The 27,052-nt window shown below is 42.8% G+C and overlaps 1 protein-coding gene across 2 annotated transcripts; it reads left to right on the top strand.

Moving 5' to 3' along the window:
• The first annotated feature begins 1,648 nt into the window (after window positions 1-1,648).
• Window positions 1,649-25,418, top strand: LOC139561422 (leukocyte immunoglobulin-like receptor subfamily A member 3). 2 transcript variants are annotated; one of them, XM_071378496.1, is made up of 12 exons: window positions 1,651-1,796; window positions 8,563-8,607; window positions 14,244-14,501; window positions 14,585-14,866; window positions 15,628-15,900; window positions 16,003-16,281; window positions 21,697-21,969; window positions 22,168-22,440; window positions 22,534-22,854; window positions 23,129-23,377; window positions 23,460-23,576; window positions 23,742-25,418. In XM_071378496.1, exons 1-12 carry the CDS (start codon window positions 1,766-1,768, stop codon window positions 23,819-23,821), a joined length of 2,481 nt encoding a protein of 826 aa, XP_071234597.1. In that variant the 5' UTR covers window positions 1,651-1,765; the 3' UTR covers window positions 23,822-25,418. The 2 variants fall into 2 exon arrangements, with proteins under 2 accessions (XP_071234598.1, XP_071234597.1); XM_071378497.1 differs by lacking the exons at window positions 23,129-23,377; window positions 23,460-23,576; window positions 23,742-25,418 and adding an exon at window positions 22,961-23,037 and having other exon boundaries at window positions 1,649-1,796.
• Window positions 25,419-27,052: the final 1,634 nt, after the last annotated feature.

Genomic DNA, 27,052 nt, shown 5'->3' with positions numbered 1-27,052 from the left:
GGTAATATGTCTTTCACTCTTCACCATGGCCCTTTTTGCCTCTAACTGTTGGCGCAAACAATCACAGTCAAGGGACTTCTTTGTCATTTGCACAACTGAACACATTCAACCGAAATGTGGCTTCCGCATTGAGCCCAAACCCTCTGAATCAGAGTGGTGAGGGGGGCTGCCTTAATTGACATCCATGTCTTCTGCGCCTGGGGAACAGTTGTTGTGGGGGTTAACTGCCTTGCTCAAGGGCAGAACGGAAGATTTATCCACCTTGACGGCTCAGGGATTCAAACAACCAACCTTTCAGTTACTGTCCCAACGCTGTAACCGCTAGGCTACCTGCCACCCCTCCGTTTTCCTATCAGAGGGCGCTGTTACTCTGTACAACAAGGCATGTGAAACCATATTGGCTTCCCTGTTCTACGGGAGAACAGGTTTCCAGCGCTCACTGTTAAAGCCCCTCAGCCCTTTTAAGGATTCTGAGAGATTTTTTTGGCAAAGGCGACTTGACGCTGTTATGGATAACACTCTCCTTTGAGCTAGAGATCAGTCAGTATATTCATTTCTTACTTTACTTCTGGGTCTTAGGGAAGAAGGGGGGTCGTGGTTTACTTCACCCTCATTGGGCGGCAGAGCCACAGACAGCTATCTGGTACTCCCCTAGAGAAAGAAGCGAGGTCAGATTTGTCATCGTCATGGTGGGACCAGTAACGCAGCAAAAGTGGCTAGCTTCTAGCCCAACCAGTTCAAAAGACCCATATTACCAACATTTTTATCTCCTTATAGCGAATCGCCGTCATTAACGTCATTAACCATTTGTTTACACTTTGTTCAGTCACCTGACATTTTAAAGAGACACTGTACAATTTTCAATGTAACGCATCTCAATAGGAAAATAGTGCCTTTACACAATTTAGAATCCTAATCCACAAATTACTGTAATTTCAATGACAGGTATTTGGAAACACTTTTTAGCTTTTATAATAAACAAATGTCTTTACAGTGTTACATATTAGTTTGTAGGGCACACCATGTCCTTCAAAAGTAACTAGAATTCATAGCAATAGATCTTGGCAGCTATCATCATGCAGGGTTTATAACCTAGCGAACAAAGCAATTCTCTATGGTGCGTGCACAGGCCTGTGTGCACATGTGTGTTTGTTATAAAAACAACTTTATTTAACTAGGCAAGTCAGTTAAGAACAATTTCTTATTTACAATGACGGCCTACCCCAGCCAAACCCTAACGACGCTGGGCCAATTGTGCGGCACCCTAAGGGACTCCCAATCATGGCCGGTTGTGATACAGCCTGGAATCAAACCAGGGTCTGTAGTGACGCCTCTAGCACTGAGATGCAGTGCCTTAGAACGCTGCACCACTCACGAGCCCTGTTAAGTTAGGGGGTGGCTAAAGTCGTTATATTTCCTGTGTGGGCAGTGGAACAACTGAGGTTAGCTGGCTAGGCTTGCTACTTGACAACTTAGCAAAGGGCCTACAAGCATCTATTCTATTCTCGTTCCATCCTCCTTTCCTCCAATAAAGAGGAAGTAACCAGTGTGAGATCATGCAGTGTGGGGCCATACAGAGAAGTTGGTCAGAAAATAAACACGCCTTTAACCACTACTATCACAGTCTTCGTACATTTCTGTAGAATGCTTCTCTCCATTTCTCTGTGTGACGTTAAAGAGGCGTAAACTAATCCGTCTGTCATCATATAGGAAGTAGAGGGGTTTGTCAGAAGAACTGTAGTTCAGAGATCATCGTCAGGACAGAATGGAGCACACCTTGCTCTGTGTGTTACTCTGTAAGTACTGAGTGAGTGTGTTTGTGTATGAACACTAATTACCTGATTTACTAAGACTTTGATGGAAAAAAGGAATAATACATTCATGTAAATTAAGACAGTTTTATGCTTTAGCTTTTTGGTTTTATTCCCCTTATTGATAAAACAGTGCAAATACTTATTAGTAAATGGTACTAAAATGGGATTGCAGGACATGGTAAGTCTCTGGCCTTTTTGAAGCTGCAGTCCGTAATTGAAACTACCACAAAACGGCCACTTGTTGTGGTATACAGCTGAGGAATGTTGCTAGGGGAATTCATTCATGTACATTGTTTGTTTACACTGATATTGTTAACAAGACTGTGGCACTACCCGTATGGAAAAACACATGAATTTCACATGTGATCTCATGTTATCACGTGATCTTATGAGAAGTTACTGTGATAACAAAATTAAAAGTTGATTGGATTTATATAGTGCTTTTCTACTAACTGAGTTACTCAAAGTGCTTTACATAGTAGGGGGAAACTCACCTCTTCCACCAGCAATGTGTTGCACCCACCTGGGTGATGCAAGACAACCAGTTGTGTGTCAGAACGCTCACCACACATCAGCTATTAGGTGGAGAGGTGAGGAGTGATAGAGTGCCTTCAGAAAGTATTCATACTCCTTGACTAATTCCACATTTTGTTGTGTTACAGCCGGAATTCAAAATGTATTAAATTATGTATTTTTCTCACCCATCTACACACAATACCCATAATGACAAAGTGGAAACATGTTTTTAGAAATGTTTACAAATCTATTGAAAATGAAATACAGAAATATCTTACTTACATCATTTTTTTGCAGAATTTCTTGCAGAATTACTTTAGTGCGTTGTTGCAATCAGGATGCATGTTGTGGAATATTTGTATTCTGTACAGGCTTCCTTCTTTTCACTCTGTCAATTAGGTTAGTATTGTGGAGTAACTACAATGTTGTTGATCGATACTCAGTTTTCTCCTATCACATCCATTTAACTCTAACTCTTTTAAAAAGTCACCATTGGCCTCATGGTGAAATCCCTGAGAAGTTTCCTTCCTCTCCGGCAAGTTAGTGAGGAAGGACACCTGTATCTTTGTAGTGACAGGGTGTATTGATACACCATCCAAAGTGTAATTACCAACTTCGCCATGTTCAAATGGATATTCAAGTCTGCTTTTTTATTTTATTTAGCCCATCTACCAATAGGTGCCCATCTTTGAGAGGCGTTGGAAAACATCCCTGGTCTTTGTGATTGAATCTGTGTTTGAAATTCACTTCTCAACTGAGAGACCTTAGAGATAATTGTCTGTGTGGGGTACAGAGATGAAATGAGGTTGTCATTCAAAAATCATGTTAAACACTATCATTGCACACATAGTGAGTCCATGCAACATATTAAGTGACTTGTTATGCACAATTCACTTCTGAACTTATTTTTTCACGTGAAAATGCAATTCTACAGAGAGTTAGGTTTTCCCATGTGAAAGTTTTTCACACGTGAAATTGTTGCAATTCACATGTGAGGTGGAAACGTAATTTTTCTCTCGTTAAAAGGTGGTGTTAATATGAATTTAATACATGTGAACATATGGTTTCAAGATCTACCTCACATGTCTCTGGTTTTCACATGTGAAAATGTCAGCTCAACATGTGAAAACAGCAGTGCAATTTTCATGTGAAACTGCACATTTCACCAGAGTCTTTTTTGCAAGGGATGTAATTAAATGGTGTAAGAGTTTTAAGGTGAGTGACATGCTGTACATTTGACATGATCACTTCAATATGACCCCACCTGGGATTTGAAACTCACAACCTCTACATTTGGGGTACGCTGATCTTTCTGCTGCGCTAACAAGTCTGTACAGTCGCATTCTCAGAAGTCCCCCACAGATGAATTACCTATACATCTACGCACATCTGCCATCTGCACCTCTATTTTAGTTATCAGTTAATCTGACTATTCTGTCATCATTGATTTAATTTACTGGATTCAGCAATTTGAGTGTTTTCTGTATAATTGTCTAATGTTGGTGGGGCATATTATTCTGTTTTAATGTTACTCCTGAATAACTATGAAAAATATAATAGGTTTAATTGAGTGTATTTTAAACAAAGCTGAGATTTACAGTAAAGTTCAACGTTTAGGAATACAAGTGAAATCAGTTATCAGACACAGAAACGGTGCCGTGGAAGACTGGAATGCCATGAACCAAGAGATTGTGAGTTTCAATCAAATCACATTGTATTGGTCACATACACATATTTAGCAGATGTTATTGCGGGTTTGGTGAAATGCTTGTGAGGACATGTTGCATTTCGATTAGATTAGTTGTTTATTTAGTCACATACATAAGGTCACAGATGTAATTGCAGTGTACGGTGAAATACTTCAACTCTGAGATCCAACAGTTCAGGTGTAAATGAAACAATAATATAAACATTAAAAATTATATATACATATTTACAACTGTGACAATGAAAAATACAAATGTCCTTTAGGGTGTGGGCAGGGTAATTGTTGGTATCAGGCTGTGATGCAGTTGACATACTAGGCTGTAATGCAGCCCGACAGCATGCTCTTGATGGTGCTCCTGTAGGGAACTGTGAGGCCCCTTGGGAAAAGGCCGAATTTTATCATCCTCCTGAGGTTAAAGAGTTGCATTCGAGCCCTCCTCACCACGGTGTCTGTGTGGTTTGACCATTTCAGCTCCTCTAACATATGTACGCCAAGGAACTTGAAGTTTTTGACCATCTCCACGGCGACCCCATTGATGAGGATGGGGGCGTGTCCAACCTGGTTCCTCCTGAGGTCCGCAATCAGCTCCTTTGTTTTGCTGAAGGTCAGGGAGTGGTTGCTTACCTGGCACCAAATCGGCAGAGTGCCTACCTCCTCCCTGTAGGCTGTCTAGTCGTTGTTGGTAATCATCACTACTGTTGTGTCGCCAGTGAACTTGATGGAGTTGGAACTGTGTGAGGCCATGCAGTCGTGGGTATACAGGGAGTACAGCAGTTGACAGGGAGTACACAGGCACCCTTGTGGGGCCCCTGTGTTGAGAATCCATGTTGATGAGGTAATGTTGCCTATCTTCACCACCTGAGGGCTGCCCGTCAGGAAGTCCAGGACCCAGTTGCAAAGGGAGGAGTTCAGTCCCAGGGCTCTGAGTTTTCTGGTGAGCTTAGAGGGCACTATGGTATTGACGAGCTGTAGTCTATGAACAGCATCCTCACATATGCATTCCTCTTGTCCAGGTGGCTGAGGGCTGTGTGCAGTGAAATGGTGATTGTGTTGTCCGTGGATCTGTCGGGGCGGTAGGGGAATTGGAGAGGGTCGAGTGTGTCGGGGAGGGAGGATGTGAATGTAGTCTTTGACAAGCCCCTCAAAGTATTTCATGATGACGGAAGTGAGTGCAATGGGTCGGTAGTCATTTAGTTAAGTTACTATCTCTTTCTTGGTCAAGTGGATATCTTGAATAATAATTATAGATAAATAAACAATCCCAATGTAATCTTGTCAAAGTGAGTCAAATATGAAAGTTGAAAACACTGTGACTGTGACGTTCCGGGGACATCCTAACGACACATTTAGATGAATCACCTGTTAAATGTAATGTTAAAAATATCCACATCTGAAACTTCATATAAAATATCATCACATGTGAAGTCTTTCAAAACCAAATGGTTTTCATTGATTCCACATGTGAAAGGTTATGTGATCACATGTGAAGATCCATGTACACAGTTCTCACCCACCTGGAAAAGAGGAATACATATGTGAGGATCGGCAGGACAGAGAAGCTATGTCTGGTAAGACGAGGGGCGGGGGTGTGTCCCCGTTTGTAAATAACTGCTGGGGCACGATTTCTAATATCAAAGAAGTCTTGAGGTTTTGCTCGCCTGGGGTAGAATACCTCATGATAATCTGTAGACCACACTATCTACCAAGAGAGTTCTCATCTATATCATTCGTAGCCATCAATTTACCACCACAAACCGATGCTGGCACTAAGACCGTACTCAACGAGCTGTATAAGGCAATAAGCAAACAAGACAATGTGCATCCAGAAGCGGTGCACCTAGTGGCCGGGGACATTAATGCAGGCAAACTTAAATCCGTTTTACCAGATTTCTACCAGCATGTCACATGTGCAACCAGAGGGGAAAAAACTCAAGACCACCTTTACTCCATACACAGAGACGCATACAAAGCTCTCCCTTGCCCTCCAATTGGCAAATCTCACAATAATTCTAACCTCCTGACTCCTGCTTACAAGCAAAATCTAAAGCAGGAAGAACCAGTGACTCGCTCAATACGGAAGTGGTCAGATGACCAATGACATTGAGGAGTATAACACCTCAGTCACCATCTTCATCAATAAGTGCATTGGCGCCGTCGTCCCCACAGTGACCGTACGTACATATCCCAACCTGAAGCCATGGATTACAGGGAACATCCGCACTGAGCTAAAGGCTAGAGCTGCCGCTTTCATGGAGCGGTACACTAATCCAGACACTTATAAGAAATCTCGCTATGCCCTCATACGAATTATCACATAGGCAAAGCGTATAGGGAGGAGGTCAGAGACCTGGCAGTGTGGTGCCAGGTCAGAGACCTGGCAGTGTTGTGCCTGTTCCCGGGAACAGGCGAATTGGAGTGGGTCTAGGGTTTCCGGGATGATGGTGTTGATGTGAGCCATGACACAAGATGGCGCCGGAGAATAAGGCTGAAGTTTTACATCTTCCTAACCAATTGTGTTTTTTGTTCATTTCTTTGCGTTGTTTGTAACTTATTTTTAAACTTATTTTGTACATAATGTTGCCGCTACGGTTTCTTATGACTGGAAATAACTTCTGGACATCAAAACTGCAATTACTCACCACGAACTGGCGTTCTCCTTTTTTTTCCCTTTGAGTCCGACGAGCCCGATGTGAATGACATACTGCTTTCCCAGGAACAGGCCCAGATCCCCGTCATTTGCATGAAGAGAGGGCAGAGAAAAAGGGGCCGGAGGGCAGGCTACCTTCTAAGAATTCGTAGGCTATCGAATAAACCCCCACTGCCTTCCATTCTGCTAGCAAACGTGCAAACGTTGGAAAATAAATCGATGATCTAAGCGGAAGATTAAACTACAAGCAGGACATTCAAAACTGTAATATCTTATGCTTCACGGAGTCATGGCTGAACGACAACATTATCAACATACAGTACAGCTGGCTGGTTATACGCTGTATTGGGAGGATAGAACAGAAGCGTCTGGTAAGACAAGGGACGGCAAACTATGTATTTTTGTAAATAACATCTGGTTCGCGATATCTAAGCAAGTCTCAAGGTTTTGCTCGCCTGAGGTAGAGTATCTCATGATTAACTGTAGACCACACTATCTACCTAGAGAGTTTTCATCTGTATTTTTCGTAGACGTCTACATACCACCACAGACTGATGCTGGCACTAAGACCGTACTCAATGAGCTGTATTCCGCCATAAACAAACAGGAAAACGCTCACCCAGAGGCTGAAGCTCCTAGTGGATGGGGACTTTAATGCAGGGACACTTAAATCCATCTTACCAAATTTCTATCAGCATGTTAAATGTGCAACCAGAGGGGGAAAAAAACTCTAGACCACCTTTACTCCACACACAGAGATGCATACAAAGCTCACCCTCTCCCTCCATTTGGCAAATCTGACCATAATTCTATCCTTCTGATCCTTCTCCTGCGTAAAAGCAAATATTAAAGCAGGAAGCACCAGTGACTCGATCAATAAAGAAGTGGTCAGATGAAGCAGATGCTAAGCTACAGGACTGTTTTGCTAGCACAGACTGGAAAATGTACCGGGATTCCTCAGATTGCATTGCAGAGTACACCACATCAGTCATTGGCTTCATCAATAAGTGCATCAATGACGTCATCTCCACAGTGACCATACGTACATACCCCCAAATGGAAGCCATGGATTACAGGCAACATCCGCACTGAGTTAAAGGCTAGAGCTGCCGCTTTCCTGGAGCAGGACTCTAACCCGGAAGCTTATGAGAAATCCCGCTATGCCCTCCGACGAACCATCAAACAGGCAAAGCTTCAATACAGGACTAAGATCGAATCGTACTACACCGGCTCGTACTACACTGGCTCTGGCGCTCGTCGGATTTGACAGGGCTTGCAAATCATTAAAGTCTACGAAGGGAAGCACAGCCGAGAGCTGCCCAGTGACACGAGCCTACCAGACGAGCTAATCTACTTCTACGCTTGATTCGAGGCAAACAACACTGAAACATGCATGACAGCACTAGCTGTTCCGGAACACTGTGTGATCTCGCTCTCCGCAGCCGATGTGAGTAAGACTTTAAAACAGGTCAACATTCACAAGGCCACAGGGCCAGACGGATTACCAAGACGTGTACTGGGACAACTGCATTGTTGGTTAAGGGCTTGTAAGTAAGCATTTCACTGTAAGGTGAAACACCTGTTGTATTTGGTGCATGTGACAAATACAATTTGATTTGATATGTGTAGTGTTGCAAAACATTTGATTTGATGTGGAATCATGTGTTTTTTCCGAATGAAGCAATTAAAAGTGATACTCTTTCAGAATAAAAGGATATTATTCATTTAAAAGTGCTAAAATCTATGTGGAAATTGCAGATTGCACCTTTAAAATAAAGTACAGCAAGTATAAAGTATTTGGTAATCAGTACCTGAATATGGCATGTTGTTATTTATTTAAAGCTAATATTGGTGCAATGTGACTTTCTTTGTTGTAGTGCTGAATACACACATCTACTCTGGACACTCTGAAGATGATGATGGTAGATATTTGTTCTCTTCATCAAGCTTCCATCTCTAAATGCTTCTTCCTATTTCTTTATTTGGGATTTTTAAAGCTGCTTTTGTCTGGACATATTTTGTGTTTTTAGTGTCTCAAAATAACATGTGTAAGGCAATTGTATCATCCTGGTTTGATTTTGTGCAGGAGCGGCAAAGGCTGTTCTGACCATACACCCCAACAGCTCCCAGATATTCAGTGGAGAGTCTGTCACTCTCAGATGTGTCATACAGGGGGGAGGAGTCACTGACTGGGAGTACAGATGGTTAACACCCAGACCAGATCAATGTTCACAGAAAGAACATGAATGTATTATAAGTGTAGCTGAGTTTTCCCACAGTGGTGACTACTGTACCCTACTCTACTGTACTGTACTCTACTGAACTGTACCATACTCTATTGTACTGTACTGCACAGTACCCTGCGCTAATGTACTGTACTCTACTGAACTGTACCATACTCTATTGTACTGTACTCTACTGAACTGTACCCTAATCTACTGTACTGTGCTCTACTGAACTGTACCCTACTCTATTGTGCTGTGCTGTACCCTACTCTATTGTAATGTACTCTACTGAACTGTACCCTACTCTACTGTACAGTACTCTACTGAACTGTACCCTACTCTATTGTACTGCGCTCTACTGAACTGTACCCTACTCTGTTGTACTGTACTCTACTGAACTGTACCCTAATCTACTGTGCTGTGCTCTACTGAACTGTACCCTAATCTACTGTACTGCGCTCTACTGAACTGTACCCTAATCTACTGTACTGTGCTCAACTGAACTGTACCCTACTCTATTGTACTGTACTGTACAGTACCCTGCGCTAATGTACTGTACTCTACTGAACTGTACCCTAATCTACTGTACTGTGCTCTACTGAACTGTACCCTACTCTATTGTACTGTGCTGTACCCTACTCTATTTTACTGTGCTGTACCCTACTCTATTGTACTGTACCTAACAGTACCCTGCTCTACTGTACTGTACTGTACTCTAATCTGCTGTACTGTGCTCTACTGAACTGTACCCTACTCCATTGTACTCTAGTTGAAGTGTACTGTGTTCCACTTAACTCTACCCTACTCTATTGTGCTGTGCTCTACTGAACTGTACCCTGTTCTACTGTACTCTTGTTGAACGTATTGTACATTGTTCTATTGAACTGTACCCTACTTTGTTGTGCTGTGCTCTACTGAACTGTACCCTACTCTATTGTACTGTGCTCTACTGAACTGTACCCTACTCTATTGTACTGCGCTCTACTGAACTGTACCCTACTCTACTGTACTATACTTGAATGTATTGTACTGTGTTCTACTCTATTGTACTTTACTGTACTGTACCCTACTCTACTGTACTCTACTTACTGTACTCTACTATGCTCTGCTGTACTGTACTGTGTTCTACTGTACTGTACTCAAGTTTACTCTACTTGAGTTTCTTACAATTTAAGAAAGGGCTCAGGATCTAGTGGTCTTGGTTTTGAGACCACTCAGGATCTAGTTGTCTCGGTCTTGAGATCACTCAGGATCTAGTGGTCTTGGTCTTGAGACCACTCAGGATCTAGTGGTCTTGGTCATGAGACCACTCAGGATCTAGTGGTCTTGGTCTTGAGACCACTCAGGATCTAGTGGTCTTGGTCATGAGACCACTCAGGATCTAGTGGTCTTGGTCTTGAGACAACTCAGGATCTAGTGGTCTTGGTCTTGAGACAACTCAGGATCTAGTGGTCTTGGCCTTGAGACCACTCAGGATCTAGTGGTCTTGGTCATGAGACAACTCAGGATCTAGTGGTCTTGGTCTTGAGACCACTCAGGATCTAGTGGTCTTGGTCATGAGACCACTCAGGATCTAGTGGTCTTGGTCTTGAGACAACTCAGGATCTAGTGGTCTTGGTCTTGAGACAACTCAGGATCTAGTGGTCTTGGTCTTGAGACCACTCAGGATCTAGTGGTCTTGGTCTTGAGACAACTCAGGATCTAGTGGTCTTGGTCATGAGACCACTCAGGATCTAGTGGTCTTGGTCTTGAGACCACTCAGGATCTAGTGGTCTTGGTCTTGAGACAACTCAGGATCTAGTGGTCTTGGTCTTGAGACCACTCAGGATCTAGTGGTCTTGGTCTTGAGACAACTCAGGATCTAGTGGTCTTGGTCTTGAGACAACTCAGGATCTAGTGGTCTTGGTCTTGAGACCACTCAGGATCTAGTGGTCTTGGTCTTGAGACAACTCAGGATCTAGTGGTCTTGGTCTTGAGACCACTCAGGATCTAGTGGTCTTGGTCATGAGACCACTCAAGAACACATACATTTGGTCTTTATCTTGTTATGGTCTCTATTCACTGGTTCTGGATAGTGTGGACCAATGTTCTGGTCTAAAACTTAGATAGACATTGCATCATTGTCTACCTGTATGTCCCATTATGGCATATGTGAGAGCATGGTCAGCTTCATTGAGGCCATCTCCATTTAGAAATTGTCAATTGTCTTCTTCTACTATTTCTATGAGTTGGTAAACAAACAGAAAGGGTTCACACTGCCACCTAGTGTGTTGTTTGAACCGGTAAAAAAGGTTGGCGATTTACTGCCACCTGCAGTTATGGAATGTTTACTCACAATTATAATTAATTGGCGATCCCCTTGACGACCTGAATGGAATTATGTGATCCTTTCTTAACCCATAGGAAGTCCAACCCAGTTGAATACTTACCCAGTTGAAGTCCTCAATAGTGGTGCCCATGTAAAAACATGCTTTTGTGCACTAGAGTCCTCTATCTTTCTCTATGAGGCAACCCAATTGGAGGAAGACAATACTCTCTGATCATTGGCTGATCACTCCCAAACCATAGGAATACCCACCCAGTTGACTACTTTTAAATGGTGGAAGCCGTCAATGGCAATGTTTATAGTAAAATTAGTTTAATCCATCTAGGGTTCTCTTTTTACCTCTATTTTTGAAACCTTACACCGAAACACCTGCTATTTTAACAAAATAATGAAAGGAAAAGTGATAAACATCTAACAACATAATTAATCTGATGCATAAGTAATTAAATCAAACAACATGTTCCAGATTCATACAATCAACATTGACAAACTGACTTGTTAGACAGGTGGCATCCTATGACGGTATCGCGTTGAAAGTCACTAAGCTCTTCAGTAAGGCCATTCTACTGCCAATGTTTGTCTATGGAGATTGCATGGCTGTGTGCTTGATTTTATACACATGTCAGCAACGGGTGTGGCTGAAAAAGCCGAATCCACTAATTTGAAAGCGTGTCCACATACTGGTCTGTGTGTCAGTATTCATAGTTATGATATAAAAACAAAGACTTGTTTAATTAAAGAAGTATGGTGATCATACTTTGGAAAGATTGGTGCTCTAACTACATTTAATCATGATAGAGCAGATTCTATGTATGAATCAACTAACTACATTTAATCATGATAGAGCAGATTCTATGTATGACTCAACTAACTACATTTAATCATGATAGAGCAGATTCTATGTATGACTCAACTAACTACATTTAATCATGATAGAGCAGATTCTATGTATGAATCAACTAACTACATTTAATCATGATAGAGCAGATTCTATGTATGAAACAACTAACTACATTTAATCATGATAGAGCAGATTCTATGTATGAAACAACTAACTACATTTAATCATGATAGAGCAGATTCAATGTATGAATCAACTAACTACATTTAATCATGATAGAGCAGATTATATGTATGACTCAACTAACTACATTTAATCATGATAGAGCAGATTCTATGTATGAATCAACTAACTACATTTAATCATGATAGAGCAGATTCTATGTATGAATCAACTAACTACATTTAATCATGATAGAGCAGATTCTATGTATGAATCAACTAACTTCATTTAATCATGATAGAGCAGATTCTATGTATGAATCAACTAACTAAATTTAATCATGATAGAGCAGATTCTATGTATGAAACAACTAACTACATTTAATCATGATAGAGCAGATTCTATGTATGAATCAACTAACTACATTTAATCATGATAGAGCAGATTATATGTATGAATCAACTAACTACATTTAATCATGATAGAGCAGATTCTATGTATGAATCAACTAACTACATTTAATCATGATAGAGCAGATTCTATGTATGAATCAACTAACTACATTTAATCATGATAGAGCAGATTCTATGTATGAATCAACTAACTACATTTAATTATGATAGAGCAAATTCTATGTATGAATCAACTAACTACATTTAATCATGATAGAGCAGATTCTATGTATGAATCAACTAACTACATTAAATCATGATAGAGCAGATTCTTTGTATGAATCAACTAACTGCATTTAATCATGATAGAGCAGATTCTTTGTATGAATCAACTAACTGCATTTAATCATGATAGAGCAGATTCTATGTATGAATCAACTAACTACATTTAATCATGATAGAGCAGATTCTATGTATGAATCAACTAACTACATTTAATCATGATAGAGCAGATTCTATGTATGAAACAACTAACTACATTTAATCATGATAGAGCAGATTCTTTGTATGAATCAACTAACTGCATTTAATCATGATAGAGCAGATTCTATGTATGAATCAACTAACTACATTTAATCATGATAGAGCAGATTCTATGTATGAATCAACTAACTACATTTAATTATGACAGAGCAAATTCTATGTATGAATCAACTAACTACATTTAATCATGATAGAGCAGATTATATGTATGAATCAACTAACTACATTTAATCATGATAGAGCAGATTCTATGTATGACTCAACTAACTACATTTAATCATGATAGAGCAGATTCTATGTATGAATCAACTAACTACATTTAATCATGATAGAACAGATTCTATGTATGAATCAACTAACTACATTTAATCATGATAGAGCAGATTCTATGTATGAATCAACTAACTACATTTAATCATGATAGAGCAGATTCTATGTATGAATCAACTAACTACATTTAATCATGATAGAGCAGATTCTATGTATGAATCAACTAACTACATTTAATCATGATAGAGCAGATTCTATGTATGAAACAACTAACTACATTTAATCATGATAGAGCAGATTCTATGTATGAATCAACTAACTACATTTAATCATGACACAGCAGATTCTATGTATGAATCAACTAACTACATTTAATCATGATAGAGCAGATTCTATGTATGAATCAACTAACTACATTTAATCATGATAGAGCAGATTCTATGTATGACTCAACTAACTACATTTAATCATGATAGAGCAGATTCTATGTATGAATCAACTAACTACATTTAATCATGATAGAGCAGATTCTATGTATGAATCAACTAACTACATTTAATCATGATAGAGCAGATTCTATGTATGAATCAACTAACTACATTTAATCATGATAGAACAGATTCTATGTATGAATCAACTAACTACATTTAATCATGATAGAGCAGATTCTATGTATGGATCAACTAACTACATTTAATCATGATAGAGCAGATTCTATGTATGGATCAACTAACTACATTTAATCATGATAAAGCAGATTCTATGTATGAATCAACTAACTTCATGTGTCTTTCTACAGCTCTGCCTGTGGCCTCAGTGAGTGTCTCTCCTCAGGGTCTCCTCTACTCTGGAGAGACAGTCACTCTGCAGTGTGTCATACCAGACTACACAGACTGGAGGTACCTCTGGTTCAGAGACAACCAACACCTTCCCAGTCAGACCAGTAATAGCATCACATTCCCCATCATTCAGACTGGTCAGTACAGATGTGGAGGGATGAGGAGAGATCGGCCCCAGAGGTCACAACCCAGTGGTTATGTCACCATAAGTGTCACTGGTAAGTTCCCTACAGTAGCTTGTATCACTATATCAGTGTAATATGAAATAGCCAATGTATATGTCTAACCTCTGTTTCCTCAGCTCTGCCCAAAGCTACACTGACTGTAGATCCAAACCCTGTGTTTCCTGGAGAGACAGTTACTCTGACGTGTTCAGTAGGGTCTGACAGTATCTGGAACTATCAGTGGTACAAAGACAGGAATGATAATGTACTATCCCAGTCTGTCAGACACACTATAACAGGAGACACCCTCACCATCAGTAGAGCTGCTGAGTCTGACCAGGGTCTCTACTGGTGTCAAGGAGAGATCCAGTCCAGATCCATATCAATCATCAGTGATCCTGTCACTATCACCCTGAATGGTGAGTAAATTTGTTGTGTGTGTTTTTCTTTGTCAAACAGATGGACACTATTTATACTGAGTGTACAAAAAATTAAGAACACTGCTCTTTCCATGACATAGACTAAACAGGTGAAACCTATGATCCCTTATTGATGTCACTTGTTAAATCCACTTCAATCTGTGTAGATGAAGGGGAGGAGACAGGTTATTAAAGAAGGATTTTTAAGCCTTGAGACAATTGAGACATGGTTTGTGCATGTGTGACATTCAGAAGGTGAGTGGGCAAGACAAAATACTTTAGTGCCTTTGAACGGGGTATGGTAGTAGGTGCCAGGTGCACCGGTTTGTGTCAAGAACTGCAACGTTGCTGGGTTTTTCACACTCAACATTTTCCCGTGTATATCTAGAATGTTCCACCACCCAAAGAACAACCAGCCAACTTGACACAACTGTGGGAATTATTGGAGTCAACATGGGCCAGTATCCCTATGGAATGCTTTCGGCACCTTGTAGTGTCCATGCCCCAACAAATTGAGGCTGTTCTGAGGGAAAAATGGGTGGGGGGTGCAACTCCATATAAGGAAGTTGTCCTTAATGTTTTGTACTCTCAGGGTATATTGAGTCCATCATGGTCTGTGTGTCAGTATTCTTCGTTATAATAACAAAAATATAATTTTTTTTCTTGTTTTTTTCTCTCACAATTAAAGAAATATGGTAATCATATTTTGAAAATATTGGAACATGAACTGCATTGGCCTTAATGTTTGTGTTTTTCTACAGCTCTGCCTGTGGCCTCAGTGAGTGTCTCTCCTCAGGGTCTCCTCTACTCTGGAGAGACAGTCAGTCTGCAGTGTGTCATACCAGGCTACACATACTGGACGTACTACTGGTACAAAAACAACCAACATCTTCCTGATGAGACCAGTAAAGTCATCGATATCACCATCCACACCACTCAGACTGGTCTGGTTGGTCAGTACAGATGTCAGGGGACGAGGACAGATCAGCCCCAGAGGTCACAACCCAGTGATGACTTTCCCATCAGTGTCACTGGTAAGTTCACTATAGTCAGTATCACTATAACAGTGTAATTTGAAACAGCTACTCATGTATCCAAATTAGGTAATATGTCTAAACTGTGATATGTTTTCTCAGCTCTGCCCAAAGTTACACTGACTGTAGAGCCAAACCCTGTGTTTCCTGGAGAGACAGTTACTCTGACGTGTTCAGTAGGGTCTGACAGTAGATGGAACTATCAGTGGTACAAAGACAGGAATGATAATGTAGTATCCCAGTCTGGTTACAGTAACATTGGAGTCTCTCACATCAGAAGAGCTGATGTGTCTGACCAGGGTCAGTACTGGTGTGAAGGGAACAGAGCGTCTAGACCCACATCTTCACCACCAAGTAATGCTATTACTCTCACTGTAAAAGGTGAGTTACTTTGTTGTGCTTTATTGATGTTGTTGACTATTTATATTGAGTCAATCATGGTCTGAGTGTCAGAATTCTTAGTTACAGTGAGCTCTAAAATGATTGGGACAGTGAAATATTTTCTGTTGTTCTGTTAAGCAATAAAAAACATCTTGTTAATTTAGTATAGAACAGAGTCATTGTTTATACACCTATTTCTATTGAAACGAGTCTGTCCCAAACACTGACTCCCAAACTTCATGTTTAAACATAAAGGAAACCATTTATATAGAGGTTTCATCTTTGTATCTGTGCCATTATGGTGTCTGTTACAACACAGGCAGCACATCTACATGTTAATGTTGCATGTCCCATAATCTACTAACTGTGTTACAGAGGACCACCATGTGGGTAGTGGACACTTCAGGAAAAAGAGTAGAGTATTGAGATGTATAGACAACAGGGGGGTTCCAACCCTCCAAGACCCCAAACATTGACATCTATTTGAGCAAAACACTACTGCAACTATATACTACTCTACTGTACTGTACCCTACTCTACTGTACTCTACTGTACTGTACCCTACTCTACTGTACTGTACCCTACTCGATTGTACTGTGCTCTACTGAACTGTACCCTACTTTATTGTACATGCGCTGTACTGAACCCTAATCTGCTGTACTGTACCCTACTGTACTCTAGTTGACCGTATTGTACTGTTTTCTGCTAAACTCTACCCTACTCTAGTGTACTGTTTTCTGCTGAACTGTACCCTACTTTGTTGTACTGTGCTCTACTGAACTACACCCTACTCTTTTGTACTGTGCTTTACTGAACTGTACTCTACTCTACTCTACTTGAATGTATTGTACTGTGTTCTACTGTACTGTACCCTACTCTACTTTACTGTGCTCTACTGAACTGTACCCTACTGTACTGTACTCTACTCTACTCTACTTGAATGTATTGTACTGTGTTCTACTGTACTGTACTGTACCCTACTCTATTTTACTGTGCTCTACTGAACTGTACCCTACTCTACTGTACTCTACTTGAATGTATTGTACTGTGTTCTACTGAACTGTGCTCTACTTTGCTATATTCTACTGTTCTCTACTGTACTGTGTTGTACTGTACTCAAGTTTACTTTACTTGAGCTTCTTACAATTGCAGAAAGGGCCCATGTGCTCGGGATCTAGTGGTCTTGGCCTTGAGACCACACAGGATCTAATGGTCTTGGCCTTGAGACCACTCAGGATCTAGTGATCTTGGCCTTGAGACCACTCAGGATCTAGTGGTCTTTGCCTTGAGACCACACAGGATCTAGTGGTCTTGGCCTTGAGACCACACAGGATCTAGTGGTCTTGGCCTTGAGACCACACAGGATCTAGTGGTCTTGGCCTTGAGACCACACAGGATCTAGTGGTCTTGGCCTTGAGACCACTCAGGATCTAGTGGTCTTGGCCTTGAGACCACACAGGATCTAGTGGTCTTGGCCTTGAGACCACACAGGATCTAGTGGTCTTGGCCTTGAGACCACACAGGATCTAGTGGTCTTGGCCTTGAGACCACACAGGATCTAGTGGTCTTGGCCTTGAGACCACTCAGGATCTAGTGGTCTTGGCCTTGAGACCACACAGGATCTAGTGGTCTTGGCCTTGAGACCACTCAGGATCTAGTGGTCTTGGCCTTGAGACCACTCAGGATCTGGTGGTCTTGGCCTTGAGACCACTCAGGATCTAGTGGCCTTGAGACCACTCAAGAACACTCACATTTGGTCTTTATCTTGTTATTGTCTCAATGCACTGGTTCTGGATAGTGTGGACCAATGTTCTGGTCTAAAACTTGGTTTACAAACCATAGGCAACACATGGACTTAGATAGACATTGCATCATTGTCTACCTGTATGTCCCATTATGGCATCTGTGAGAACATGGGCATCTTCATTGAGGCCATCTCCATTTAGAAATGGTCAATTGTCTTCTTCTACTACTTCTATGAGTTGGTAAACAAACAGAAAGGGTTCACACTGCCACCTAGTGTGTTGTTTGAAATGGTAAATAGTCAAGGTTGGTGATTTACTGCCACCTGCAGTTATGGAATGTTTACTCACAATTATAATGATTTGGCTATCCCCTTGACGACCTGAATGGAATTATGTGATCCTTTCTTAACCCATAGGAAGTCCAACCCAGTTGAATACTTAAAAATTGTGATAGTCCTCAATAGTGCTGCCCATGCTAAAACATGCTTTTGGGAACTGGAGTCCTCTATCTTTCTCTATGAGGCAACCCAATTGGAGGAAGACAATGCTCTCTGATCATTGGCTGATCACTCCCAAACCATAGGAATCCCAATCTAGTTGATTACTTTTAAATGGTGGAAGCCGTCAATGGCAATGTTTATAGTAAAATTAGTTTTATCCATCTAGGGTTCTCTTTTTACCTCTATTTTTGAAACCTTACACCGAAACACCTGCTATTTTGCCAAAATAATGATAGGAAAAGTGATAAACATCTAACAACATAATTCATCTGATGCATAAGTAATTAAATCAAACAACATGTTCCAGATTCATACAATCAACATTGACAAACTGACTTGTTAGACAGGTGGCATCCTATGTCGGTATCGCGTTGAAAGTCACTGAGCTCTTCAGTAAGGCCATTCTACTGCCAATGTTTGTCCATGGAGATTGCATGGCTGCGTGCTTGATTTTATACACATGTCAGCAACGGGTGTGGCTGAAAAAGCCGAATCCACTAATTTGAAAGGGTGTCCACATACTTTTGCATATATAGTTTATATGTCTAAAATAATAGTTACAGTACTACTTAATGAAGTTAGATCATACTTTGGAAAGATTGTTGCTCTGACTGCATTTGTCTTTATATACATTTATGTAAATTCTAACTGAATGGAGTCAACATATGTAAAATATACTTTTATCACAATGTTACAGCATCAGCTGAATTACCAGGCAGGTATCCAGATGTTTTGTGTTTATTTTCACAGCTCTTCCCAAAACTACTCTGACTGTGAAGCCAAACCCTGCATACACTGGAGAGACAGTCACTCTGACGTGTTCAGTGAGGTCTGACAGTAGATGGAACTATCAGTGGTACAAAGACTGGAATTATAATGTAGTGTCCCAGTCTGTCAGACACACTATAACAGGAGACACCTTACATTTACATTTACATTTAAGTCATTTAGCAGACGCTCTTATCCAGAGCGACTTACAAATTGGTGCATTCACCTTATGATATCCAGTGGAACAACCGCTTTACAATAGTGCATCTAACTCTTTTAAGGGGGGGGGGGTTAGAAGGATTACTTTATCCTATCCTAGGTATTCCTTAAAGAGGTGGGGTTTCAGGTGTCTCCGGAAGGTGGTGATTGACTCCGCTGACCTGGCGTCGTGAGGGAGTTTGTTCCACCATTGGGGTGCCAGAGCAGCGAACAGTTTTGACTGGGCTGAGCGGGAACTGTACTTCCTCAGAGGTAGGGAGGCGAGCAGGCCAGAGGTGGATGAACGCAGTGCCCTTGTTTGGGTGTAGGGCCTGATCAGAGCCTGAGCCAGAACCTTCACCATCAGAAGAGCTGCTGAGTCTGACCAGGGTCAGTACTGGTGTGAAGGGAACAGAGTGTCTAGACCCACATCTTCACAACCTAGTAATGCTATTACTCTCACTGTAGAAGGTGAGTTACTTTGTGTTTTTGTCATAAAGATGGCCACTATTTATATTGTCAGAATTCTTAGTTAAAGTGTTGGGACAGTGTTGGGACAGTGTTGTTCTGTGAAGTCTCCAAACTCCAAAGCAATAACAAACATATTGTTAAATTAGTTTAGTACAGAGTAATTGTTTATACACATACTTTCTATGGAGAGGAGTCTGTCCTGTACACTGACTCCTAAACTTGATGTTTGAACATGAAGGTAAACATTTATATAGAGGTTTCATCTTTGTATCTGTGCCATTATGGTGTCTGTTATTACTACTGTACTGTACCCTTCTCTACTGTACTCAACTGTACTGTACCCTACTCTATTGTACTGTGCTCAACTGAACTGTACCCTACTCTTTTGCACTGTGCTCAACTGAACTGTACTCTACTGTACTGTACCCTACTCTACAGTGCTCTACTGAACTGTACTCTACCCTACTCTACTGTACTGTACTGTACTCTACCCTACTCTACTGTACTCTACTGTACTGTACCCTGCTCTGTTGTACTGTACTGCACACTACTCTACTGTACTGTACCCTGCTCTGTTGTACTGTACTGCACACTACTCTACTGTACTGTGCTCTACTGAACTATTCCATACTCTATTGCACTGTACTGTGTTCTACTGAACTGTACTCTACTGTACTGTACCCTACTCTATTGTACTGTACTGTACTGTACCCTACTCTATTGTACTGTACTGTGCTCAACTGAACTGTACCCTACTCTATTGTACTGTACACTACTCTACTGTACCCTACTCTACTGAACTGTACCCTACTCTATTCTATTGTGCTCAACTGAACTGTATACTTTTGTACTGTACCCTACTGACCTGTACCCTACTCTATTGTACTGTGTTCTACTGAACTGTACCCTGCGCTACTGTACTGTACTGGACTGAACTGTACCCTACTCTATTGTACTGTGCTCAACTGAACTGTACCCTACTCTATGGTACTGTACTCTACTGAACTGTACCCTACTCTATGGTACTGTCCCCTACTGAACTGTACCCTACTCTATTGTGGTGTGCTCTACTGAACTCTACCATACTCTGTTGTTCTGGGCTCTACTGAACTGTACCCTACTCCTCTGTACTTTACTTGAATATATTGTACTGTGTTCTACTCTACTGTACCCTACTCTATTGACCTGTGCTCAACTGAACTGTACCCTACTCTTTTGTACTGTACTGAACTGTACCCTTCTGTACTATGCTCTACTGAACTGTACCCTGCTCTATTGTACTGTACTCTACTGAACTCTTCCCAACTCTATTGTACTGTGCTCTACTGAACTGTAGATCCAAACCCTGTGTTCCCTGAAGAGACAGTTACTCTGATGTGTTCAGTAGGGTCTGACAGTAGATGGAGCTATCAGTGGTACAAAGACAGGAATTATAATGTAGTGTCCCAGTCTGTCAGACACACTATAACAGGAGACACCCTCACCATCAGTAGAGTTACTGAGTCTGACCAGGATCTCTACTGGTGTCAGGGAGAGAGAAGATCCAGACCCACATCTTCATCCATCAGTAGAGTTACTGAGTCTGACCAGGGTCTCTACTGGTGTCAGGGAGAGAGAAGATCCAGACCCACATCTTTATTCATCAGTGATGATGTCACTGTTACTGTGAATAGTGACTCATTTAGTTGTTGTTATTGTTATCTTATCACTCAAACATATTCAAATACCAACAGATTATCAGCCAAAGACCACACTGACTTCAGACAAGGAGGACGTATTCACAGGAGACAGTGTGACACTGAGCTGTACTGTAGAGTCTTCTGGATGGAAGTTTTACTGGTACAGACACAGACCAGACTCTACACCAGTAACCACAACCTCTGTATACTCCTACACACTCAGCTGGGTCAGTGTCTCTGATGGAGGACAGTACTGGTGCAGAGCTGGGAGAGGAGACCCAGTCTACTACACCCTGTACAGTGACCCAGTCCAGATAAACATTACTGGTGAGTCTAAAACAGTTTTAGGATAAATTGTTATTTTATATGGATAGACAGTAATCTATGGCATATTTTGTCTGTTTACTGTATCACAACAATTATAGCTAACTTGAAGCTATATTCATGAGTAGACCTATTGATAAATTAATACATTTCAAATTGTGCAACTGTTTATTCAGTTAGTTGTCTGTGTTGTCTGTGCAGAGAGACCTGTTGCTGTTCTGACCCTCCAACCCAACTGGACCCAGATATTCATTAGAGAGACTGTTACTATGAGATGTGACATACAGGGAGGAGGAGACTCTGACTGGAACTACAGATGGTATAAGAATAGTCAGTTAGTGATCCCCTTTAACACAAAGCCTGAGTACAGAATCAGTCCTGTCTACAGGTCTAACAGTGGTTCATATACCTGTGTGGGTGTAAAGGGAAACAAGTTCTCCAAGACCAGTGAGGCTGTAAACCTAAGCGTGTCTGGTAAGTGGATCTAATCATGTATAAAATAAATTGGGTTCACTAGAATACTTTCTAAGACTGAAAGGTTGAAACCTGTCCTCTATCAAATCACAGATCAACCACAACCTGTCCTGAGTATCTCTCCTCAGTGGCTGAACCCTGGGGCCTCGGTGTCTCTGAGCTGTGAAGTTCACAGGACGTCTACAGACTGGAGGTTCTCCTGGTACAGGACTGTTCCCTACAGAGCTGGATTACCCTCCCTATCAGACAAGTCTTACTCTCTACAGCCCCTATCTGACAATGGGACTAGTGAAGACTCCTACACTCTGATCCCTGCTGGTCCTACTCCCACAGGAGGATATGTGTGTAGAGCTGGGAGAGGAGACCCAGTCTATGATACACTCTACAGTGAACCTCAGTTTCTCTGGTCAGGAGGTAACTAACTGTATTGAATTATATTTAAGTTAATCTTGTGTGTGTGTGTATATGTGTATATATATATATAAAACTATAGGATTGACTCTGTCTCTTCTAGTTTCAGATCTGCAGCCTTCAGTGTCTCTTAGAGTAAATCAATGCATGACGTTATGTTACATTCTGTAACTGAATAATTGCGTCTCATAAAATAAAATACAAGCTCATAAGATGTTGATATATTGTGAGTGATGACTCCAGATTTACAGTATTATTTATATATTCTGTTGCACAGATGGTGATGTGATCCTGGAGAGCCCTGTCCATCCCTTGACTGAAGGAGACTCTGTGACTCTGACCTGTACATTTAGATATCAGGAAACAAATCCTAACCCCAAGACTGATTTCTACAAAGATGGAGTCCTCATCAAGAATGAGACCACAGGAGAGATGACCATCCCTACAGTATCCAAGTCAGATGAAGGATTCTATAAGTGTAAATCTGATGAAGGAGAATCACCAGAGAGCTGGGTGACAGTGAGAGGTCAGAAGAGCAGTGTGTGTGCTTGTGAGAAGAGCAGTGTGTGTGTTCAGGTGTCTTGATGGTAAAACATGTGTTTTTCTAGTCCTTCCAGGTTCCGTTGTCTCCATCTCTCTGACCAGGCTGCTGTGTGGTCTACTGGTGATGTCTCCCTTTCTACTGGTGTCCATCGTGCTGACGGTGAAATGCTGCAGGGCTCGAGGTGAGAACTTTATTTCAGTGTATTTACAATCAGCTTATCCAGCTGGATTATCTCCTTCTTTATGTCATGCTCTCTGATGGGATACATTGTATAACTGTGTACAGTTGAAAGAGCAGTTGGATCAGTTTATCTCTAATGCTGCTTTCATCCATTATATTCCTGTAGGTTTGTGTTCAACAGTCAAATCTCCTCAAGACCAGATACCCTGTGATGATGTCATTGAACAGACTGAATCATCCGTGTGATCATTACAGTATGAACTGTAAACTGAACAACCATTTTAATGATTGTAAAGTTTTTACCATTGATATATGATAGTGTTTACTGAGTTTAATATCACTGAATGGAATTTCACAAATGCTGAATGTTATGATTTTGTAAGTTGACGTTTTCAGCTTTTGGTGTCTTGTATGCTGTCCTTTGTTATTGTTGATTGATGTTGATTTTTTTTTTTATATTACACTTATCTGTCTTTATTTCAGTGTGTTAATTAAACAATAGTGTAGTTCCAGCGTTTGTTTAAAAGTAGAATTTGCTGTATTTGTTTGCTGCATATTTGGGGAATATGTTGTATTTTAAATAATGTCATTTACATGCAGGTGTATATATACTGTATGTGAAACTTTTCAGTTTTTTATTCTAATTTAAAATACTAATATATACACATATATATATATATATATACGTTCTGACCATAGTTCTTGTGTGTTTTGCTTGTTTTAGTGTTGGTCAGGACGTGAGCTGGGTGGGCATTCTATGTTGTGTGTCTAGTTTGTCTGTTTCTATGTTTGGCCTAATATGGTTCTCAATCAGAGGCAGGTGTTTTGGGTTGTCTCTGATTGGGAATCATATATAGGTGGCTTGTTGTGTGTTGGGATTTTGTGGGTGGTTGTTTCCTGTCTCTGTGTTTTCTCTGCACCAGCTAGGACTGTATCGGTTTGCCACATTTTGTTATTTTGTAATTGTTAAGTGTTCACTGTTTATCAGTATTAAATATGTTGAGCACCAACTACGCTGTGTCTTGGTCCGATCCCTGTTACACCCTCTCTTCTCGTGAAGAGAGGGAAGGCTGCCGTTACAGAACCACCCACCAATCTCGGACCAAGCAGCGTAGCAACGGGCAGCAGCGGCAGCAGCAGCGGTACCAGGAGGAATGGACTTGGGAAGAGGTGTTGGACGGAAAGGGTTGCTACACATGGGAGGAGATCCTGGCTGGTAAGGATCGCCTTCCATGGGAACAGGTGGTGGCAGCTAGGAGAGCGGAAGCAGCCGAGAAGGGGAACCGGTGTTATGAGGGAAAACGGCTGGCCAGGAAGCCCGAGAAGAAACCCCAAAAAGTTCTTGGGGGGGGTCTAAAGGGGTGTGTGGCGAAGTCAGGTAGGAGACCTGCGCCAACTTCCCGGGCTTACCGTGGAGAGCGAGAGTACGGGCAGACACTGTGTTGTGCGGAAAAGCGCACGGTGTCTCCTGTACGTGTGCTTAGCCCGGTGCGGTACATTCCAGCTCCACGTATCGGCCGGGCTAGAGTGGGTATCGAGCCAGGTGCCATGAAGCCGGCTCAACATATCTGGTCTCCAGTACGTCTCCTCGGGCCGGTGTACATGGCACCAGCCTTACGCATGGTGTTCCCGGTTCGCCAGCACAGCAAAGTGCGGGCTATTCCACCTCGCCGCGTGTCTACAAACCGGTACCACCAGTTCCGGCAACACGCACCAGGCCTACTGTGTGCCTCAGCAGGTCTGAGCTGCCTGCCTGCCCAGCGCCGTCTGAGCTGCCTGCCTGCCCAGCGCCGTCTGAGCCGCCTGCCTGCCCAGCGCCGTCTGAGCCGCCTGCCTGCCTAGCGCCGTCTGAGCCGCCTGCCTGCCCAGCGCCGTCTGAGCCGCCTGCCTGCCCAGCGCCGTCTGAGCCGCCTGCCTGCCCAGCGCCGTCTGAGCCATCCGTCTGTCCCGAGCCGTCAGAGCCGCCCGTCAGTCAGGAGCCGCCAGAGCCGCCAGCCAGTAAGGAGCCGCCAGAGCCGGCAGCCAGTAAGGAGCCGCCAGATCCGCCAGCCAGTCAGGAGCCGCCAGAGCCGCCAGCCAGTCAGGAGCCGCCAGAGCCGCCAGCCAGTCAGGAGCCGCCAGAGCCGCCAGCCAGTCAGGAGCCGCCAGAGCCGGCAGCCAGTAAGGAGCCGCCAGATCCGCCAGCCAGTCAGGAGCCGCCAGAGCCGCCAGCCAGTCAGGAGCCGCCAGAGCCGCCAGCCAGTCAGGAGCCGCCAGAGCCGCCAGCCAGTCAGGAGCCGCCAGAGCCGCCAGCCAGTCAGGAGCCGCCAGAGCCGCCAGCCAGTCAGGAGCCGCCAGAGCCGCCAGCCAGTCAGGAGCCGCCAGAGCCGCCAGCCAGTCAGGAGCCGCCAGAGCCGCCAGCCAGTCAGGAGCCGCCAGAGCCGCCAGCCAGTCAGGAGCCGCCAGAGCCGCCAGCCAGTCAGGAGCCGCCAGAGCCGCCAGCCAGTCAGGAGCCGCCAGAGCCGCCAGCCAGTCAGGAGCCGCCAGAGCCGCCCGCCAGTCATGAGCCGCCCGCCAGTCATGAGCTCGCCCGCCAGTCATGAGCCGCCCGCCAGTCATGAGCCGCCCGCCAGTCATGAGCCGCCCTCCAGTCATGAACGCCCTCCAGTCATGAGCCGCCCTCCAGTCATGAGCCGCCCTCCAGTCATGAGCCACCCTCCAGTCATGAGCCGCCCTCCAGTCATGAGCCGCCCTCCAGTCATGAGCCGCCATTCAGTCATGAGCCGCCATTCAGTCATGAGCTACCTCTCTGTCCGGAGCTACCTCTCTGTCTTGAGCTACCTCTCGGTTCGGAGCTGTCTCCTCAGTCTAATGGGGCCCTTTGTGAGGGTTCCTAGGCCAAGGTCGGCGGCGAGGGTCGCCACTCAAAGGACGCTAAGGAGGGGGACAAAGACAATGGTGGAGTGGTGTCCTCGTCCAGCGCCGGAGCCGCCACCGCGGACAGATGCCCACCCAGACCCTCCCCTAGAGTTTTAGGGGGTGCGTTCGGAGTCCGCACCTCAGGAGGGGGGTACTGTCACGTTCTGACCATAGTTCTTGTGTGTTTTGCTTGTTTTAGTGTTGGTCAGGACGTGAGCTGGGTGGGCATTCTATGTTGTGTGTCTAGTTTGTCTGTTTCTGTGTTCGGCCTAATATGGTTCTCAATCAGAGGCAGCTGTCAATCGTTGTCCCTGATTGGGAATCATATATAGGTGGCTTGTTGTGTGTTGGGATTTTGTGGGTGGTTGTTTCCTGTCTCTGTGTTTTCTCTGCACCAGCTAGGACTGTATCGGTTTGCCACATTTTGTTATTTTGTAATTGTTAAGTGTTCACTGTTTATCAGTATTAAATATGTTGAGCACCAACTACGCTGCGTCTTGGTCAGATCCCTGTTACACCCTCTCTTCTCGTGAAGAGAGGGAAGGCTGCCGTTACAAGATGGGTTTATACTTGGTTGGT

Source organism: Salvelinus alpinus, chromosome 31 (genome assembly GCF_045679555.1).
Source record: "Salvelinus alpinus chromosome 31, SLU_Salpinus.1, whole genome shotgun sequence".
Lineage (NCBI taxonomy): Eukaryota > Metazoa > Chordata > Actinopteri > Salmoniformes > Salmonidae > Salvelinus > Salvelinus alpinus.
This window is presented reverse-complemented; position numbering and strand designations above follow the sequence as displayed.